The 22,512-nt window shown below is 40.3% G+C and overlaps 1 protein-coding gene across 1 annotated transcript in view; it reads right to left on the reverse strand.

Moving 5' to 3' along the window:
• Positions 1 to 13,368: 13,368 nt before the first annotated feature.
• LOC118559043 (NXPE family member 3-like) overlaps positions 13,369 to 22,512 on the reverse strand; it is a 46,210-nt gene continuing 37,066 nt past the window's right edge. The window contains exons 3-7 of the mRNA XM_036129734.1: positions 19,056 to 19,342; positions 17,499 to 17,569; positions 17,062 to 17,094; positions 15,101 to 15,289; positions 13,369 to 15,019 (exon numbers count right to left, since the gene is read on the reverse strand). Of these exons, the coding sequence (XP_035985627.1) occupies positions 14,445 to 15,019; positions 15,101 to 15,289; positions 17,062 to 17,094; positions 17,499 to 17,569; positions 19,056 to 19,342 (1,155 nt within the window). The 3' untranslated portion in view covers positions 13,369 to 14,444. The remainder of the gene's footprint in view (positions 15,020 to 15,100; positions 15,290 to 17,061; positions 17,095 to 17,498; positions 17,570 to 19,055; positions 19,343 to 22,512) is intronic.

A 22,512-nucleotide genomic window follows, 5' to 3' on the forward strand; every position in this document is an offset into this window, starting at 1 on the left:
ACTACTAGTACTACTGATACTACTACTACTACTACCAATGATACTACTGCTGCTACTGCTACTACAACAACTACTACTGATACTACTACTACTACTGATACTACTACTACTACTACTGATACTACTACTACTACTGATACTACTACTACTAAAGATACTACTGCTGCTACTGCTACTACTACTGATGCTACTGCTGATACTACAACTACTACTGATACTACTACTATTACTACTACTAATACAACTACTACTACTACTACTAGTACTACTGATACTATTACCACTACTACTACTACTACTACTACTACTACTAATGATACTACTGCTGCTACTGCTACTACTACTGATGCTACTGCTGATACTACAACAACTACTACTGATATTACTACTATTACTACTACTAATACAACTACTACTACTACTAGTACTACTGATACTACTACTACTACTACTACTGATACTACTACTACTACTACCAATGATACTACTGCTGCTACTGCTACTACAACAACTACTACTGCTACTACAACTATTACTACTACTAATACAACTACTACTACTACTAGCACTACTGATACTACTACTACTACTACTACTACAAATTCCTTCAAATTCTTCAAATTCCTTCAAATTCTTTAAAAACGGATACTACTACTACTGATACTACTCCTACTACTACTGATACTTCTACTACTACTACTGATACTACTACTGCTACTACTACTACTGAAACTACTACTACTACTACTACTACGACTAATGGTACTACTGCTGCTACTGCTACTAGTACTAATGATACTACTGCTGCTACTGCTACTACTGCTATTACTACTACTAATACAACTAATACTACTAGTAGTACTACTGATACTATTACTACTACTACTACAAATTCCTTCAAATTCTTTAAAAACTGATACTACTACTACTACTACTACTGATACTACTACTATTACTACTACTAATACAACAACTACTACTACTAGTACTACTGATACTACTACTACTATTACTACTACTACAAATCCCTTCAAATTCTTCAAATTTCTTCAAATTCTTTAAAAACTGATACTACTTCTACTACTACTGATACTACTGCTATTACTACTACTAATACAACTACTACTACTACTGATACTACTACTGCTACTACTACAAATTCTTTCAAATTCTTCAAATTCCTTCAAATTCTTTAAAAACTGATACTACTACTACTACTACTACTGATACTACTACTACTACTACTACTACTGATACTACTACTACTACTACTTCTAATACTACTACTACTACTGATACTACTACTGATACTACTACTACTACAAATTACTTCAAATTGTTTAAAAACTGATACTACTACTACGACTACTGATACTACTACTACTACTACTTCTAATACTACTACTACTACTGATACTACTACTGATACTACTACTACTACAAATTACTTCAAATTGTTCAAATTCTTCAAATTTTTCAAATTCTTCAACGTTTTTCAGCTATTTTCTTCTTCTGCATGGATCTTCTGCATCTTCTTCTCAAATCATTCTGCAGATTAGCATTCTCACTCGCTGTTGCGTAGGAACAGCTTTTTCTAGTTTCTTTAGTGCTTTAAAACTGTTGTCCTGGGGCAGAAGGTGTTGCTTCCCCGCCCAATTGAAAAGCAGAACTAGACAGTCCATATTACTGAAACCATTTAGTTTTACAAACACGTTTGAAAACTGGCCATAAGTACAATAAATACTGAAAGAGTCAACTCCCTACAAAACAGAGTACAAATTGTCAAGCCATTGTAACTTTGAATGATTACGTGTTGAAACCCTCAATTTTCTGGTGTTGTTAGAACATGATGTTTATCTGAACACAAACAAACCAAACCTGTTCTTACTTGGAACACACCTAAGAATGTTAACCTTTCAACCCCTTGTTACTACCTGTCAAGTTCAGCTAATTGTCTCTAAGTAGTACTTGCATGTCATATAACCTGTTTTTAGGTGTGCTGGAGCAAACATTTGCATTGGTGGGAATGGAAAACAAATATTTGTATAAGTAGAACAGATCTCATTCAATATCGGTATTGGATGCTACATGAATCTCATATCGGTCTGAGGTCACTAATCTAGACAACAAGGTGTGTTGCTGGAGGTCTATTATATTATAATATTGACAAATTAATCTTTGACATCCATTCATTTTGATTTTGCCTATCTAAGAAACTTTGCATTTGTCCTTTTTTGGTGGTAGTTTCCTCTTCTCTCAATTCACCATTGGTGCTCTCAGACTGTTCATTTTATTTTTAATTAAGTTACGCCTTAAATTGTGTTGTTCATTTTCCTTTTTGTAGGTTAAGCAGATGTCAATCCTATAGGATGGAATGGGCATTTGTGAACCTTGCTTGGCAAGCTAAAAGACTGGGGCAGGGGACCAGAGAAAATTACGGAGTCCAACATTGGTTTAGTAAATTTACACACCAAAGTTATACTAACTTAAGTGACCTCTGTTTGACCTAACAGGGTGTCATTACCGCCAGTGTGAATAACAATCTTACTGTGGTTTAGAGTAGAATCTGTTGAACCTCCTAATGCTTCAATTTAGAGGTGCATTGCACAAGTTCGAGTTTTTGCACAAGTTTGCCCCCTTTGACGAGATGTTGAAATTACACAAATGTTGCACACATGCATGAGAGAGGAGGAAAAATATCTGCCGCTGTGACTGCACAGACCTTTCGTTTGGAGCCGTAATGTCTTCTGAGGTCAAAAAGTTATAAATATTGAAGTTAGCCTGTGTTCTCCAGCTACTGCATCGATTATGGCAGAGACTTAATTGATATTTAATAATATCCACTACAATTTGGCGTTGTCGGCAGGATCCGACGTGCCAGGAGGACTGCGTGGTGATGGATGAGGATGCTTGGCCAGCCTGAAGACATATTATCTTTAGTCCACCTACATTGAAAAAAGGGGAGTCCTGGTACCTGGCCGCAGCTCCTGGCCGATTGGATCCAAATCCAATAACTTCTGTGATGATTCATTGGTGAGACACTACTCTAAACAGTTTTATTGCATATTAACCATCGTCTCCTAATACTTATTTAATATCACAGAGTTGGTGGACTGGGAACATCAGCACGAGGGCTTCGCCCTGTGAGGAGAACAGGGCCTGGTCTATTGGTGACAAAAACACCCGGTCTATTGGAAACAAAAGGACCAAGTGAAACAAAGGGTTTTGCGGGTGGTTTTAGCATTTCTACACCTCATAAAAGGAGAAAGCCAGAATGGGCAGACGTGCTGCCTGTAGGAAATAAAGGTTCCAGAACCTCAAAGGCCTCGGGGGTGCCTCCCTCTCCTCAAGACTCTACAATATATAAAATTATGAGAAGGACAAGTGGAGATGATTGGGTTGAATGTGCTTTAATTTGGGAAGATAAGTTTGGTTTTCCACGGGTGGAACTTTGAGTATAAATCAGTTAAATAAGGTAAAAAAGCTGATGGATGGAGACTGGGAGAAAAAGAAAAATAAGAAAAAGATTAAAAAAAGGATTTAGATCTGAGGGAAAGATGAATAAAGTGTTGCAACGAATGCTACAAGTAAATTCTGAACTGAAACAGAGGGCAGGGGAAAATATTTATCTGGGGACATGGGTAACAGACGTGACAATGCTGGTTGTGCTGCTGATGACCCCATGTTTCCAATTAGATTTAGACTTAGACTCAACTTTATTTGTCCCTTGGGATTGCTCCTTCAGGGAAAATCTGGTTCCAGTAGCTTATACAGAGTACAGAGGGCAGAATTAGGGCCATTGAAGATAGAATAAAACAGGCAATAAAATACAATATAAATAATTACATATAGACCTAGTGGTGCTTCACCCTCCTGTCTATATGTTCCATTGCAGGTGGAGCTGCAGGCCGTCTAGATGGCTGACCCTGATCTGGACTCCTGATGTCCCCCTTTTGTGAAGACATCAACCTGTTCAACAGCATGCGGACCAAGGCAAGGCTGGGGAGCGAGGCGAGCTCAGCAAGCAGGACAGCTCTGACGGAGTAGTGGGTGGACAACTACGGGAGGATCCCTCCCTCATCAGACGCAGTCACTCTCAAGGCAGTCCAAACACAAGAGTCATCTCAAAGCCAGAACTGGACTGAACTCTCCTTTTATTCGCACCTCTCCAGTTTTCACATGCCAAAGAATTGGGAAACGGTGAATAAACAAAGGAAGGACAGATTCATCAATTTCCCATGCTGGAGGTGGCCTGAGCGAATGAACCCCAGCTGGTGTTTAGACCACGCACTGTAGTTGACACACAGGCCAGTGCTGCCCTTCTCCATAATCCCATAGAGGATGGAGAAAAGTTGCTGCAGAAATTAAACTTTGACTGGAGTCATGGTGTGCGTCTGGCTGATTTAAAGAGACATGTTCTGTACAGCGGTGATGTTGTCAGTGAACAAAAGAAAAGGGAAGTTGACAAAAGACACACTGATGTGCATAAGGCTACCCTTACCCTTTTTTCTGAGGAAGATCTAACCATCGCAGATGAGGCGGTGTCATGATTTGTCCTTGGATGAACCCGGACACAGCATGCACACACAGAGCTAGTTCTTAAAGTGAGTTTATTGAACAGGATGGAAGGTTAATGACGAGAGGAACCAGAGTCTTTTATGGACGGAGATGAAGGGTGCAGAAGCTGGCTGACAGGAGGAGTGTGGGGTGACTGACCAGGAGGGAACTCTGGAGCGGAGGACTTGAGACCGTGGAACTGCTGCGGAACTTGAGACCGTGGAACAGCCGCAGAACTTGAGACCGTGGAACAACTGCAGCACTTGAGACCGTGGAACAGTTGCAGAACTTGAGACCGTGGAACAGTTGCAGAACTTGAGACCGTGGAACAGTTGCAGAACTTGAGACCGTGGAACAGCTGCAGAACTTGAGACCGTGGAACAGCTGCAGAACTGGAGACCGTGGAACAGTTGCAGAACTTGAGACTGTGGTACAGTTGCAGAACTTGAGCTGAACGGAACCCAGGAGACGTGAACATGAGTAGAGAACTTTAGTTGAAACAGAAGCGTGTCTAGGGTTGTGGCTGGCTGGAACAAAACTGAAGTGAAGTCTTCTGACGGAACAAAACTGAGCTGATACAGGGTTCTGGCAGAGACTGAGGAGGAGAAGAACACTACTGACCGGCGAGCAAGAACAGACTGAGGTGAGTATAAATAAGGGTGGAACCAGGTGGGAGCAGTTGGAGGTTGATTGCAGCCTGACAGGTGGAATCAATCATTCTGCGCTGGGAAGGGAGAGAGGCAGCGAGGCTCAGACTGCAGCCTACAAGCTGCATCCTGACAGGCGGTGACAGAGGACAGAGGCAATGGGCATGAACAGTGGTCCCATTCTGATGCATGTCACAACTGTGGACAATTGGAATATTGGAAAAACGACTGCCCGCAGGAAGTGCAGCAGCCTGATTCCGGTAACTGACAAGTGGGGGATCGGTCCCTGGATCCGGAGGCCAACCTCATTGAGAAGGGACCTGCTAACGCCTGTAAAGCCCCCCTCCCCACACACACACACACACCTGTGTTTGAATTCTGAAACGGTACCTGCTTCTACTGATCCACATAGTTTGCCCATCACACACTTAGAATGTGCCACAGCTTGCACGTATCTCCACACAAAAGCAGAAAGTTGTCACTTAAGCGGATCAAAGCGGTTCTAAAAATCCCAAAACCAATCACAAAGAAGCACATTTCTGGGTATGGCAGGTTACTGCAAGGCTCACATTTCAAACTACTCCATGCTTGAATCTCTGTTGGCTGCTTTAATACACGGACAGGGACTAGCAGCTACTGATAAAATCACATGGATGTCTGAGGCAGAACTGGCTTTCTCTGCTCTGAAAGCAGCCTTGTTCTCTGCACCGGTGCTGGCTTTGCCAAACTCTGACAAACCATTTATTCAAATGATGGATAAAAAATCTGGTTTCATGTCATCTGTTTTGTTGCAATCTCATGGTGACAAATTACGACCTGTGGCTTATTATTCCAGTAAACTTGACGCTGTTGCAGCCGGTTTACCTGGTTGTTTATGCGCTATTGCTGCAGCTGAGAAAGTAGTGTTAGCGTCACGTGACATTGTTGGCTACAACTCTCTGACAGCTTTTGTTCCACATTCTACCATCCTCCTGGAAGAAAAGACTTGTCATCTATCAGCAGCAAGGTGCCTCAAATCTTCAATTTTATTGGACATGCCTAACATCACTGTCAAATGTTGACTACTTTAAACCCAGCCAAACTTCTGCCCACAATGGAGGATGAGGAAAGTCATGACTGTGCAGCTTTCTTAAGTGTTGTTTGTACCCCTCATCCTGACTTAAAAGACACCCTTTTGTCTAACCCCGATCTCATCTTGTGTATTGACAGCTCCTCTTCCCGTTCTGCTGCAGGTTTTAACCAAGTCGGGTTTGCTGTGTGTTCTGACTCAGGTGTTTAGCACTCAGGTCCATTACCACACCACTATTCTGCAAAAACAGCTGAACTCATCGCTTTGACTGAGGCTTCCAAGTTGGCGTAAGGAAAAACTGTGGTATGAGCGCACGAATTGGATCATTAGATTATTGGCAATGCTAGATTTGGTTAAAAAATATCTTTACACAAATGTTTTTTCAGTGGCAGCTGAAAATTACTGCAAAAAGTGTTTGATCTGTGCTTCACACAACCCGTCTAGGGTTCCTGCACAGCCACAAGCTGCAGATCTGCCTTTACAATTTCCATTCCCACATCTGATGATGGATTTCATTGAGCTGACACCTACTGAAGGAGAGAAATATTGTCTAGTGGTCGTAGATATGTTTTCCAAGTATGTTAAAGCTTTTTCAACAAAAAACGCAGACAGCAGTGCTGTCGCAAAAGCTTTATTGATGAAAGTCCTACAACACTGGGGGATACTGGAGGTCCTCTGCAGTAATAATGGGACACATTTTGTAAACAAAGTTTTGCAGGAAATCAGCAAACTTCTGGGTTTCTTATTAAAAACATATTGTGCTTATCATCCAAATCAGGGGTAGCTGTTGAAAGGGAAAAGTTCAACATAACAAACAAACTGGCTTAATGTTGTGAAGAAACAGGTTTGTCTTGGGCACAAACTCTCCCTCTAGTTCTCCTGTACATGCAGATGAGAAATAGATCCAGAGCTAATTTAAGTCCTTTGAACCCAATACTAACGTATCCACATTAACAACTGCTCATTTTGAATGCTGTCACACTCTCAAGTCTGACTGCTGGTTGGGTTCTCTCTCTCTCCTCCTCCTCTGCAGGGTGTAATGGGCAGGTGCTCTGCATCACCTCTGATTGGAGCCCTTCTTAAGGAGCTGATTCCAGCAGGAAGGCATCAGTTCTTTCTCGCCTCCAGCGTGGTACTTCACCAACCTAGTAATCGTGTTCCTTGTTTGAACCCTAGCCTGGACCTAACTCTGTGTTCCTGTTTTTCCTCCTCCTAGAAACCTGGACTCCAGCCACAGCAACTCCAAGCCGGACCATCACGAATCAAGATAAGAACTTTGGATTTCTTTCCTGGTTTAGTCCTCCTGCCTGTACTCACCTGCCTGTCCACCCTCCTACACCGCCATACTAGAGAGAGCTCACCTGACCAGCACCAAAAGCCTGGACCCTAGACATCATACTCCCCGGACAAGACCAAGCCTTGAACCCTGTGAGTCATTCGCCCTCCCATTATTCTCGTCAGCTCGTTCCTCTGCTCAACAGTCTCCCCGTCTTTCCCCAGTGGAACCCGGACCATCCGACCAGCTAGAATCACCACAGAACAAACCACATCAGTTTATCAATAAACTCTCTTACCGAACTGCCTGTCTCCGTGGTTGCCCTCATTCTGAGTCTCATTTTGTAAATCATGACAAATACTCCATGTTAGAATATTGTAAGGTTCTATCTCTTTCTCTTTCCCATCAGGCTGTGAGAGCTGCATTACCCCCAGTGGCTGATAAACCCTGCACCAGTTCCAGCCAGGAAAGTGGGTGCTGATCAGAGACACCAGACGGAGCCACTGGAGAAACAAGCATTGGACCGGTCTGTTCCAGATCCTTCTGGTGACCCACACTGCCATGAAGGTCCAAGGAAGGAACACCACACAGTGCAAAGTGATCTAGGGAACACCACCTGAGCAGCATCTGGGTCCGAACCCCATGCCTACAGGGCCTTCCAACGATCGCCCACCTGTACCAGGCCAGTAACAGGGTAGCGTGAAGCACAGACGCCACTCTGGAGAGGCAGCAGGATTGTTTTTTTGTTTAAAAAAAAAAAAAGTACTGAGTACCTGTCATAGTTTGAGTTCTGTTTTAGTTTAGGTTCCGTCTCAGTTTGGGTTGTACCATAGTTTGATTTGATTTTTGGTTTGATTTTTGTACGTTGATTCTGTTTTTGTAATCAGTTTACTCGTCTTCTGCCACCGTTTAGTTTTCTCTGTTCTGAGTTTCTTTTTGTTCCTGTTTGTACAGTTATTGTTTAGGCTTGGTTTCTGATCTGTTCTTGTTTTGGGTCTCGGCACTGATGACTGGTCTAATTACTTACTCCACACACCTGCTTAACTCCACCCCTCCTGCAATTACCTCTCACCGGTTTCACCTGTTTCCACCTCCATATAAACTGTTCAGTCCAGAATTCAGTGCCAGGTTGTCTTGTTGAGTTTGTTCATGTTACAGGTGAGTCTTATCCAGTTCGGTATCTGTTCCGTTCGGTTTTTGGATTTTGACCCTGTTTCCCTCCAGAGATCTGAGCCATTCTGTGTCTGCCTTTGCCTGCCCAGCTGGACTGTTTGTTTGTTTTTTCTGCCGTCTTTGGTACGATGGTCATGAGTTCTTCTCAGAGGTTTTGCCCCGACCCAAATTTTTAAATGAAAGTCAAGGCAGATCTGGTTGCAGATCTTCGCCCAGATCTTTTTCTGGATCCACGCCTGATTCCTGTTTATAAGGAGGGGGCGTGTTTGTCAGCGCAAGCTGACGCTGCCACACTTCCTCAAGAGGATTCAGGTCTACACTGCAACCGGTCCGGTCGTCACAGTAAGCGCTGTCATGGATGTGTCTGTCAGCCTCCTTCCATTCCTACTAACCAGTCATTGGCGTCCATCTCCCATCTGCTCCTGATTCCTGTTTGCCAGACATCTCCTCTACCTCTGCTTCAGTGCCGCCTCTGCCTGCCTGTGTAGCAGAGTAATCCTCAGCTCCTGCCCCAGACTGCGCTGAGGAGTTTTTCAGGAGGCAGGTCAAGGAGTTGAGATCCTTCTCCTCTGTAATTAAATGGCTGAGGGAGATGTTGTTGAGTAATCACTCACCATTTTGACAAGCCAAATTAGAGGAGGTGGAGGAGAATTATAGGACAGGTTTGAAAACTCTTTACCATCATCCATCTTCTCTAGCCATTTCTAATTCAGCCACTACTAGTCAGTCCACTGTATCTGATTCAAGTTCTGCCTCTGTTCCCGAGGGTCTGGCCGACGCCTCGGCTTCTGCTTCTGTTCCCGAGGGTCCAGCCGACGCCTCGGTTCTTGCGTCTGCCCTCAAGGGTCTGGTCAACACCTCAAATCCTGCCAGAATGGAGGCATTGTCTGTTAGTCGGTCTGTTGGCGACTCTGCGGTGAATGCTCATGAGGGGTTCCAGGGGGGACCTGCCTTTATCCAGCGCTCCTGAGTTCCATGAGGTGGGCACCCAGGTGGAGTCCCCACGGTCCTGTGAGGTGGGCACCTTCGGTCTGTGAAGTGGGGTCCCAGGTGGATTCTCCGCCTGTTCGGAGTGTGGCTGTCCAGAGTAGTCCTCCTCTGGAGGACCAATGTCGGGTTATCAACGTAGGGGCAGGGGTTTGGGGCCTCGTCAGGGGGCCAAACAACAGAGAACCCCTGGAGACGTTAAGGGCCCCAAGCTCCTACTTAGGCTTCAGTCTCCACTCACCTTGTTTGACAGTCAGTTTTCAGAGCTTTTTCACTGTATTGCCTTTGAATGTTCAAGTTAAACTTTTTTACTGTTTTTAAATGTTCTTTTTTGTTTCTACATTCTACCCCTACTTGCTTTTATTCCTATATTTTAATCATGTAAAGCACTTTGCATTGTCTCTGTACTGAATTGTGCTATATAAATAAATTTGCCTTGCCTTGCCTATTAATTAACACATTTTTAAGATTTCGCTGCCATGCAGAAAATGTTGCTGGAGCAACAGCACTGAAAAAGTAGTGGAACAGTTGTTCCACTAAAGCATTTTAAAAACGTTTCAAATGTACTTCACTGATGCAATAATTACATTTTCATTGGTTTGTGATTCAGTTATATGGCTAATGGTTGAAAACAATAAATCATTAAATGCATTAGCTCCAACTGCATTATTTTTATTTGGAATTACGTTAAAACGGCAAACCACTGATTACCTTTCTTTCCATGTCCTCTGTGTCCTCAAAATCCAAAGACATATCTGAAAACTGGTCATCAGTAGGTATTTCTTTCTTTCCTCGAGAGCAGGTGTAAATTCGCAGCATTTTTATTTTGATCTGCTCATACAGTTGGTTTACTGTGCTTTCAAGAGGAACGTTCTCGTGACTAAAATCACGTCTGTCAGAGACGAAATCCTCCACTGATCCTTTGGGAGATTGTCCATTTGGAAAGAACAGGGCTTTTCCTATTTCCAACAGTTCCCCCAATTTAATACTTTTCTGGACACTCAGATGTCTTGTTCCACCTCCATGTCTTGTTGAACCTGGTGAAAATCCCCGTTGTTAAAATGGAGCCATCCCATTTCAACCCATCAATTATCTTTTGCGGCATGTTGATTGCTAAGCCTCCGTGGTCTACTGCTTTCAGCAGATCACCGTTCTGTCAGTTTTTGACATACTCGCTGCATGAGGGTGGACTTCACTTCTGCAATTTGGAAAGTCTCACTTCTTTGCTGACAAAATGCTTTTACTGCGAGTCGGTCTCCATATTTCGCAATACATTGTCCCAGTTCCTCATCAGTCATCACATTTATGATGTTAATATCAATCTAAAAATGAGATCACACAGACTATTAATTGTTGAAAAAAGGCAGTAAAATAGTATCTGATTGAAGAGGTAAGACGTGATGGCGAGTCCTGTGGTATTGCTAATTTGCCGATTAAAATGGAATTACAACACTGTAATTAAATATCATGCTAATGGTTTAACAAACCTAGTATATTGATTAACTAACCGTATCTTCTTTCAGTTTTTAGGCGACATTGTCGGGTATATTTCGGGTTTTCAAAAAGTTTATTAAATCTTCTTCACCAGCCATCTCTTTAACATCGACGGAAAGATAGAGACAATATCTGGTGCGCACGAGAAAGTGTCTGCTGCGCACGAGAAACTAATAGGTGCGCACGAGAAACTAAAACTGGTGCGCACGAGAAAGTATCAGGTGCCCACGAGAAGTATTATTATTATTTTTTCTCTTCGGTGTCCCTTTAGGGGCTCCGTAAGTTCCCAAGCTCATCAGTGCACTTTTTTTTTTTTTACCAAACTGTTGATTTGGCCACTCCTAGCATTTAAGCTATTTCTCTGATGGATTTCTTCTTTTTCAGCCTCAGAATGGTCTATTTCACCTACATTGAGAGCTCTTTTGACCGGATGTTGCATGTTCAGAGCAACAGCTTCAAAACGCCACACCTGGAATAAACTCCAGACCTTTTTTACTGCTTAATTGATGATAGGTTAATGAGGGAAGCCTTGTTATTTATTTTGCAGTCTTCTGAGTCAATTGCTCAATTACTTTTTGAACTGTAGTTCCTAAACCCTTGCTCCAACTTGGATGTAATTAATCTCAAATTACAGCTGAGAGTCTGCACTTTAAGACCACACGATAAGATAATTGTATCCTGAATATGCTAAAATAACTAAACTTGTGTCCCTGTGCAAATATTTCTGGGCCTAACTGTATGTCTTTACATGATGGGCATGATGTGTTGCATTTTCAGATAGTTTAGCTTATGTCATGTTACCAGGCATGTTCTAATCACATGATTTTAGAGGTCTGTCTAATGAAACAAGGGTGTGGCTAGTGAGCAGTGATGGGAATAACGGCGTTGAAATAAACGGTGTTACTAACGCTGTTACGTTTTTCAGTAACGAGTAAACTAATTACTTTGACTGTCACTATAACGCCGTTATCATTGCCGACACCCCGTTACTGCACGTTACTCAAGTCGCACAATTAACTTTTTTTTTTCCCTTCACGATAGAACTCGTGCTCATGTTGTCATGAGAGAAGGGAGGATGAGATAACCTCTCAGCAATTATTGGCTGATGTATAGTGTGGGAGAATTATTTAACTATTAACCTTTAAAAAATAAAAGAAAGAAATACTTGAGAAAATGGCGTTCCTTTTGTCTTGTCAACAAGAATTCTTCTTTATTACACCTGGAACGTACAAACGGGTCCCAGCAGAGAATTCTAACATTCAGATCCAGAGCTTGCCTCTTTAAAGCCTACAGATGTGTGTGCGTTAAACACAAGAGTCTGTGTGTCTCCATTGGTGTGTGTGTGTTACAAGCTATTGACGTCAAGTTGGCAACTGGACTAAACTTCTGGAAAGTGTTTATCACAGAGAGTACAAAAACAGAGCGATTAATTCCGCTACTTGGAACATTACAGTTAAACAATGACATCCAGATGTTTCCCTTCTTTGCTGAGAGGTCAGAATGACCCTAACTTCCATAATAGTAAGATTACGTCTTCAGCCAATCAGAGAAATTGGGTAGGTGGGTGTTTCCGCATTCACAGTGGCGGGTGTTTAGTGCCATAGACATAATATAAGAGTAGACCCCGCATTGACTGTTGCGGCGCAGGAATTACGGCCGTCATTTTGGGGCGGTCGACCTGCTACCCTAACCTGCTGATTCAAGCTGAACACACTAATAATACCTCAGCACTGTGCAGCGTATTTTTGTTTAAATCGACAGACTTTTGACGTCAGGGCTCGAGGGATAACTTTTCACAGGTAAGATTAAAAGATATTGTTTACATTATAGTGATCAAAACAGAGAAATTAATCGATTAGACTGCATTTAGAAATGTGAGTCATGATGATGAAATTTAGCTAAACTAATTAAGTGTCACACAGCATTAAAAACTTTTAACATACCTTATTTACATCCTCATTTTTATTTTGAATAGCTTATTTCCTTTACTTGACAGTCATTTTACTACTTTATGTATTTGATATCAATGCACACGTCACCATTTTACTGGAATTGCCTGCTTGTAAAAAGCGATTGTATTTGGCAAAACAAAAACATATGGTTGATGATCTGAAATTATCTTTGGTCATTAGACTAAATAGGTCATTTAATCTCATCATAATAACTGATTTCTAGTGGAGCACTACTCAGTGAGTTATTAACTGTGACACAAACATACACTGGTAAATCTTTGGTTCATTGACTTCTGGTAGATACCACACAGATTTACATATGTTAAGTGAATCATTTACTAATTACCATAAATCATAAATCTTTACACATTACATTAAAAAATATTATTTCTGAATACCGTCTAATGAAAGTATTGCCTTTCAATAAGAAAACTGGGAAAAATACATGTATCTAATGTTAAAAGTACTTGTAATTACTACCTGCAAAATACATAATCCTTTCAAATACTTATTTACACATCATAACACAAAATTATACACGCACAACACTTCTTATTTTGATAAAAAAAATCATTTCAAAACATCTTGCAGTTATTTTGTAACAATTAAAAGTTCATGGTTTTGCCAAGAGTTTATTTAAAATCTACATATTTACATTTAAGCTAAAACAACCAGAAAGGGGGACCAAACTCAAATAGACAAAATCAGTTCTTATTTTGCTTTTTTACAGAAAATTATAATTAAAACAGACAGTCAACAGAGAAAATAATGGGCAAAATAATTGATAATAAAAATAATATTTTGCATAATTCAATTATCTATTAACCAACTACAAGAGTACAAATCTGTTTTTACAATATTTTATGAGTATTGTCAGATCAAAAGCATCAAGTCTAAGCTAAATAAACACAGCCTTTCAGCCTGATACTATTTTTGATCCATAACACATAAGACTGATAAACTCTAAGCTTCAACAATTGCATAGCTCCCCTTGTAATACTAATGTACAGTTCTGCACTGATTCAAGTCAAAATGCACATGGGAAAATAAAGTATGAAAAGAGCTGCGGAAAGAAAATTGAAGCAAAAATGGATGTTGAGTTTTCACGATCCTGATATAATTATGTTCCTAGTTTATTTGTTTTATTTTCAATGTGTTAAAAGCTTTAATATATCTCACAGACTATGTTATTTTCCTCAGTTCCTTCCACAAAACATAATCCCAGCATTGCATTCACATAATCTCATTCTGATTATGTCAGTTACCTGACTTCCCAGATATGCAGCATTCTAATTCATTGATGCGTCTTTAAAATTCCCAGCTGGGGGGCATATGTGGGACAAGACAACATCTACCATATTCTTTATTATAGGAGGTGGTGGGTGGAGATCATTTGGCAAGTAGTGGGCCTGGGTCATCTCCCAGGCATCTAGCAGTTGGACATTCACTTCTTTGAATATTGCCCGAAGTATCTTATCACGCTTTAACAAACAGTAATCATTGATGATCATTGACTCACGCAGTGTCAACCTTTTGGGATTAGCAGTCCTGATGATAACCAGTGTACCTGGAGCTCTGGTCAACAACCGCTCCACTGCCCTCCTTATACTCAGCAGACGTCGGATGTAGACCTCCACAGGAAAAGTGTTGAAGTGTGCCCAGATGCCAATAACTACAACAGTGTTGCTGCCTCCAACCACACTGTCCAGTTCGTTGGCAATAAAATGTAACTCACTGACCGGCAAGTTAGAAAAACAGATTGGAGGACCATGGCAGCGAAACGTCAGTAAGATGTTTTTTGTATAGTCCAAGGCGATGAAAGGTCCTGCTTTTTGGGGGGATTTGTTGTTAAACTTTTTAAGATCTGAAAGCATAGCAGAGAATAGATTAAAAAGAAGTGTGACCCAATTCAGATTGTTAGCAGACATTTCTACTGGCCATGTACCTGGCATTTTTTCAGTTAAATATTGAAACCACTGCCTTATGGTCGAGTCTCCATACATGTGGATCACCTTCCCTTTCAAACAGTGGCTCATTGATGTGGCATTGTTAAACTGATGAACTATGGTGCCATCTAGAGCTCGCCATGCACCCTGGTAGTAATAACCAACAGGTCTACTCCTCACATCTTTTCCTAGACGGACAGAGAGGAGATCAAGAGAACATTCAAAAATAAAATAAGACCAAAAGCATCATATTTCAAAAATATATATGTATCTTGTAAGATGCTGGTGAAGATTCTCAGTCATCCAGGTCATGGTCATTCCAAAAAAGTAAAAAACAAAGCAACTGGACTTGTTTTCCGTGGTTGAAGACGTTTTGCTTCCCCTCCAGGAAGCTTTCTCAATTCAAAAGGTCTAGAGCAGGGGTCTTCAACCCATGGCTCCAGAGCTGCATGCGGCTCTTTGATTCATCCGATGCGGCTCAGCTGTTGAAAACAATTATGTCGAGGAGCCGTGTACCTCATGCAGGCAGTCGTCAATGCTGGCTGATGAACACTCCTCACCAGTTGGTGGCAGTAATGCGCACTGAAAAGATGTTTGCCAACTGCCAATAAACTCAAGAAGAAGAAATAATGCTTGCTGAGAGTGGCTGCAGAGTGAAATAAACACAGTGAGCGCAAAGAAGGCGGCATTTTCAGATGCTGTTTTTTCGTAGTAAATTCTACAAATGACAAGGGGACCATGGTGACACAGGACCTAAAATAACATGGAGTCTTTGAGGGTGAAGAGAGCTAAACAGCAGGGTAAGAGTCGTTTCTATATCTGACGTTTGTTCATTTTCAAAGTGAGGAAAAGCGAACTGCGCTTGGCTTGAGGCTGTGAGCGGAGTCCTGCACAGCCGAAGTCGAGCTTCAGGTGCCGCCTGAACGTCTGATAGCTCGTCTAATGCAGCTGTTAGCTTGTTAGCTGGTTAATGACAGGAGCTCGTTTACGTGCGTAACTTTCCTGCATGTGATTAAAATGTGTTCGGAATAAAAGAAAAGTATTCTGAAAGTACCGTTTATATGAGATGAAAATCAAATAATCCAACCATGACATGCGTTTACTCGCACCAAGCTTTATTCAAAATAACAACTCTGACATTAGCAGAGTTGATTATTTCCATAAAACAACAGTAGAAGAAGAGCTCCTGTCATTAACCAGCTAACAAGCTAACAGCTGCATTAGACGAGCTATCAGACGTTCAAGCGGCACCTGATGCTCCACTTCAGCTGCGCAGGACTTCGCTCACAGCCTCGAGCCAAGCGCAGTTCAGTTTTCCTCACTTTGAAAATGAACAAACGTCAGATATAGAAACGACTCTTACCCTGCTGTTTAGCTCTCTTCACCCTCAATGACTCCATGTTATTTTAGGTCCCGTGTCATCGTGGTCCCCTTGTCATTTGTAGAATTTACTACAAAAAAACAGCATCTGAAAATGCCGCCTTCTCTGCTTATTTCTCTCTGCAGCCACTCGCAAGCATTATTTCTTCTTCTTGAGTTTATTGGCCGTTGGCAAACATCTTTTCAGTGTGCATTACTGCCACCAACTGGTGAGGAGTGTTCATCAGCCAGCATTGACGACTGCCTGCATGAGGACACGGCTCCGCTACATAATTGTTTTCAACAGCTGAGCCGCATCAGATGAATCAAAGAGCCGCATGCGGCTCCGGAGCCGCGGGTTGCCGAACCCCTGCTCTAGACCTTTTGAATTGAGAAAGCTTCCTGGAGAGTAAGCGAAACGTCTTCAACTACGGAAAACAAGTCCAGTTGCTTTGTTTTTTTACTTTTTTGGAATCTTGTAAGATCACTGAAGATTTAAAAGAGTGATGATGCTTAACACAATTACGAATTCTAGCAGTACTTTATAAGATTATCTTTTTGGATATTACTGTGTTCGCTAATTATGCTAATTATACTTTACCTGACATGTAAGCAGGGACTGTTTTATTGAGAACTGGAAGAAATAATAAATTACATTTAGTGATTGTATATTATGACAGCAAGTTCAGATTAAAAAAAGCTGCTGTACAATAATTACATTTCATAGCTTTTCACGATTTCATGTGAGAAAAACGCATTTGTCAGTAGTTGCATACAGTACAACTTGATTTGAGGACATATGTTTGCTTTTAAAGATAACTCGGTTTTTGTACTTAGCGCAGACTAAAGTCCACTTACAGCCCTGTGCAAAAAAAGCAAACAAGTTCCAATCATATTGAATCTAGTTGTGCTTCAATCAAATACAGTCAAATTAAGTCAAATCCAATTAAATACAGTATAATTACTTATTAATATTAATAAAAACATCCAATCAAATATATTCAGTATATCTAATCCATTCAATATAGTAACCTTTACCTTTTACTTTTGGTAAAATGGTGATTGTGAAAGGTCCTGATGCCCGAATAGCAGTGTTCATGTTTACACCACTATAAAAAAAAAAATCACAGCAAATGTATGAAAAGCTAATGATTCAAAATAACATTTTAATTCTGAGATGCCGTCTTAGTTAATGTTACTTTATTCTGATATTCATTGAATTCAAGTCAGTTCAGTCATACTTGATTTATTTTGACCCTGTGATAAACTTGCAACCTGTCCAAGGTGTACCCTGTTTCTCGCCCAATGACAGCTGGAGATAAGTACCAAAATAACTCCCTAACTGACCTGTAGACAGGCCGGCCGGATTATGAAGATCTAACTGAAACAACATTCATAAGTGAAATCCTTAATTAACAGAATCTTAAAAAATGGCAGGAAGCAAGAAGGAAGGAACAGAATCCATGGGCTAACAGCAATTACTAAAAGAGGAAAGACTGACAGGGTGCTCAATCCCCAGGAACCTAAAACTAATAGGACTAGTTGGATCTGTAATGCACTTTATATTTATACAAATCCCAAAGTGCTACATAGTAAAACAGGTAAGTGCTAAATAAAAACACATGGAGAGCATGAAAAATAAAAAAGTATAAAATAAACAAAGACAACAAGTAAAAGAGTTCAATTAAAAGCTCTCCTAAAAAGGTGGGTTTTAAGGCCACGTTTAAAAGCATCCACAGTTTACACTGAACTCAGGGGAGGAGTCAGACATAGAGGGATGTAAAGGTGTTGAAGCAATACTACAGAAAACTCATTAAACGGCCGCATTAAACGTTTATTATTAATTAATTAATTAATGTAGGTACAGATTGTTGGTGCCTGCTCAGTTTTGGAGTCAGTTACGATAAATATGCTCCTTTTGTATATTAAAGTCATTCATTATGATTTTTGCAAACTAAAACCTTTTAACCAAAAGGACACCTGGTAATATATCGCATTTACAAATGTACCTGAAAAAATTATGTGTATTGGTTATGAATTGAATAGAAAATTGTCTGAAATAGTAACAACCTTTTTTCTTAAATCACAGATATAATTAATCTCAAGAATATTAATTAAGATAAACTATTATTTACTGAGAAAAGAGTTGATGTGAATGTTGTTTGGTTTTATCATCTTCCTTTTTGTCGTACTTGGGACATTTTGGCCGTAGAACTGTACATTATATTTTTATGTTGAGGGTCTTTTTTTCTGGAGATTTTGCTAAATAATAGTTTGTACATGACACCTACTTACAAGTATTTAGGTGTACTACAGGCCCTATGAATACCTGGACTGGATATTAATCATTGTAATCAACATAGATTCTTGTTATAACATAACATTAAAACAAACATCCTGTAAGATTAAAATATGGTAGTGTACTCATGTAGAGTAATGTCTGGTTTTACAATCTGTAAAAAAAAAAAGAAAGTTGACTCCCCTAAATTCTTATGGTATAATTTGCGCAGTGCACCCAAATAGTTTGACACACGTTTTTCGGCACATTATAAACAAAGATCAGACAGTTGAAAACAAACCTATTGTAATACTTACATTTTAAAGAGATTGTTCTCCAAGGGCAAGGGTTTGAAGCCTCCAAAAGAGTGGGTGATTCTGTGTTCACATTTAAGTTTCTTTGGCTTGTAGCAATACCAGGGCTCACCTGTGCGAATGTCAGTGTAATTGCACAGCTGCTCCAGGGGTGCATTAAGGCATACATTACAAATGGCAGTTTCAGTGACTGAGCCGAAGCGGAAGACGCTTTGGAAAAAAATCTTTGGTTGTTTCAGGTTAAGTATTTCCATTATTGTGACTGCTTCACTGGAGTGGCTCAGGATGACCTTTTTGAAAAGAATTAGACAAGTTAAACATGTCACTTGTGGAAATGGATAATAAACTATAAAGGTACAAAGAGGGCATAGAGAGAAAAAAAGATTTAAAAGCCTCCAAGTGGACTTACACCAAAATACACCAAAATACCAGATTGGTTTAGTGCCACAAATCAAATGGCGCAGCAGACAAAGGGCCATCAAATGCAGGAGCCGTCCTGTCAAGTGCTCAGCAGTAACAATGAAGAAGAAGTAGAAAAAGGAGTAGAAGGAGAGATGTGATCATGCAGGGAAGCATTGAGGAGGATCCTACAATTCCTACTCTCACAAAAAGCTCTGAATGGTTTATTCGCCTACAGTCTCCATCTTTGGCTTAAAGACTTCTGCTCTGCTACTGGCTGTGATTTTATTTAAAACTTTAACTACTTTTGGGACAACCTTGGTCTGTAACAACTGAATTGCCTACATTTAAATTGGAAGGGAACAATGCTATACTTTGCAAAAAATTCATTCAGTTTATTGAATTCCACTTATGCCAATGGTTAGAACAACATGACCCCATACTGTTTTCTACATTTTTCAATACTAACAGTATGTCTAACCACAAGGGTCGTGTTCCTGTGTCTTCTGATAATTATATGCACTGTAAGTCACAGTCTGCACTTCTTAACAGTCATGTTCACTGGAGCAGTCATGTCTTGATGACATTTAAAGCTGGATGACTTTAAATTTCCTGCATCTAAATTCTGACAAGACAGAAGTTGTAATCTTTGGGCCAGAGTCCTCAAAAAATAAAGTTCTTAATCAATCACTTAATCTGGGTGGCATTAACTTGGCCTTTGGTAATAAAGTTAAAAATCTTGGTGTTGTTTTCGACCAAGACATGTCATTTAAATCCCATATTAAACAGGTTTCCACAGTTTCCTATTTTCACCTCCAGAATATCGCCAAAATTAGAAACATTCTGTTCAGGAGTGATGCTGAAAAACTGGTCCATGCATTTGTTACTTCAAGGCTGGACTATTGTAATTCTTTACTATCAGGAAGTCCACAAAATGCAGTTCGAAGTCTTCAGCTGATCCAAAAATGCTGCAGCAAGAGTTCTGATGAAAATCAACAAGCGGGATCATATTTCTCCAATTTTAGCTTCCCTTCATTGGCTTCCTGTTAAATCAAAAATAGAATTTAAAATTCTTCTTCTAACGTATATAGCCCTTAATAATCAAGCTCCATCATATATCAGAGCTCTGATTACCCCATATGTTCCTAACAGAGCACTTTGCTCTCAGACTGCAGGTCTGCTGGTGGTTCCTAGAGTCTCTAAAAGTAGAATGGGAGGCAGATCCTTTAGCTGTCAGGCTCCTCTCCTGTGGAACCAACTCCCAGTTTTGGTCCGTGAGGCAGACACCCTGTCTACTAATCTTAAAACTTTCCTTTGTGACAAAGCTTCTAGTCAGAGTGGCTCATGTTACCCTGAGCTACCTCTATAGTTATGCTGTGATAGGCCTAGGCTGCTGGAGGACATCAGGGTCTAATTTTCTCACTCTATAGAGTTCTACTGTTCTTCAATTATGCATTACGTGTTGTCATTTCTGCTTTAACTTTCTGTTCTCTCTCTTTTATCTTCATAGTAGGTACCCCTTGTTCTGGCGTTTTGTTAACTGTGACATCATCCAGAGAAGACGGCTCACCCAATATTACCATCTAATGTAGAAAAGATTACTGGATCAATGTGTGCTTCTGTGCTTTTTGTCTCTGTTGTTGTGTCTCTGCTCTGTCTTCTGTAACCCCCCGTCGGTTGAGGCAGATGACCGTTCATACTGAGCCCGGTTCTGCCGGAGGTTTTCCTTCCCGTTAATGGGGAGTTTTTCTTCCCACTGTTGCTTCATGCTTGCTCAGTATGAGGGACTGCAGCAAAGCCATGTACAATGCGGACGACTCTCCCTGTGGCTCTACGGTTCCCCAGGAGTGAACGCTGCTTGTCGGGACTTTGATGCAATCAACTGGTTTCTTTATATAGGACATTTTTGACCAATCTGTATAATTTTTTCAATTCAATTCAATTCAATTTTATTTATATAGCGCCAAATCATGAAACATGTCATCTCAAGGCACTTTACAAAGTCAAGTTCAATCATATTATACAGATTGGGTCAGATTATACAGATTGGTCAAAAATGTCCTATATAAGGAAACCAGTTGATTGCTAATCTGACCCAATCTGTATAATAGGATTGAACTTGACTTTGTTAAGTGCCTTGAGATGACATGTTTCATGATTTGGCGCTATATAAATAAAATTGAATTGAATTGAATTGAATTAACGTTATTTCTCATTTGAACATTGTTCAAGGCCAAACAGGAAACATGGTGGTGTTTCTGCCATCCTATAACATAGTAAATAACAAAAATGGGTCTTAGTTGGTTCCCACCCTTTGTTTGAGTATTTAGCTTTTGTTCTGAAAACATCAAGTCCTGTTTTAGAGGTTGGTGTTTATCATCCTCCAAGATTTAAAACGGATTTCTTAAGGCAAGGTAAGTTTATCTATAAAGCGCTTAAGTAACAAGATGATTTAAAGGGCTGAATAAGCAGAACCTTTATCTACGATTGTTGTGGAGTTTAATTATTTTCTTATTTCCAGTAATGTTAACATATATGCTGATCATCACTTATACTTCTTCAAATCAATTTGTCAAGCTGTTTAGAACCTTTGACCTCATACAACATGTTGCTGTGCCCACTCATAACCTGGGTCCAACTCTTGATTTGCTCTTTTCCAGGGGTCTTAAAATTACCTTAAAGTGTATCTTTGATGTTGCTGTTTCTGATTATTTCTGTATTCTCTTAGTTTTGAAGATGGAATCAGACATCTACCCAGTCACAAAATTCTGAAGAGACACAATATATGTTCTCAAGCTATAATTGAATTGAGCTTAAGATATTCACAATTGTTTACTGAGAAGTCACATTATTTTGACTCTGCTTCTTTTTAAAGTTTATCTTGAAATTTCTTTCCAAATTATTCTGAGAATTTACACAGGCAAGTCACATTTGGGAAAGATACTTTAATGTTGGTGCGAGAGTATGAGCATGTTTCCTAAAAGCTTGCCAATTTCAGAAACCACCTTCGGTTCAGTCTGAGATGCTGACAGCAAAAACTGGTCCCAAACAGCCTATGCTT

This window comes from Fundulus heteroclitus, unplaced genomic scaffold (genome assembly GCF_011125445.2).
Source record: "Fundulus heteroclitus isolate FHET01 unplaced genomic scaffold, MU-UCD_Fhet_4.1 scaffold_209, whole genome shotgun sequence".
In the NCBI taxonomy this organism is placed as follows: domain Eukaryota; kingdom Metazoa; phylum Chordata; class Actinopteri; order Cyprinodontiformes; family Fundulidae; genus Fundulus; species Fundulus heteroclitus.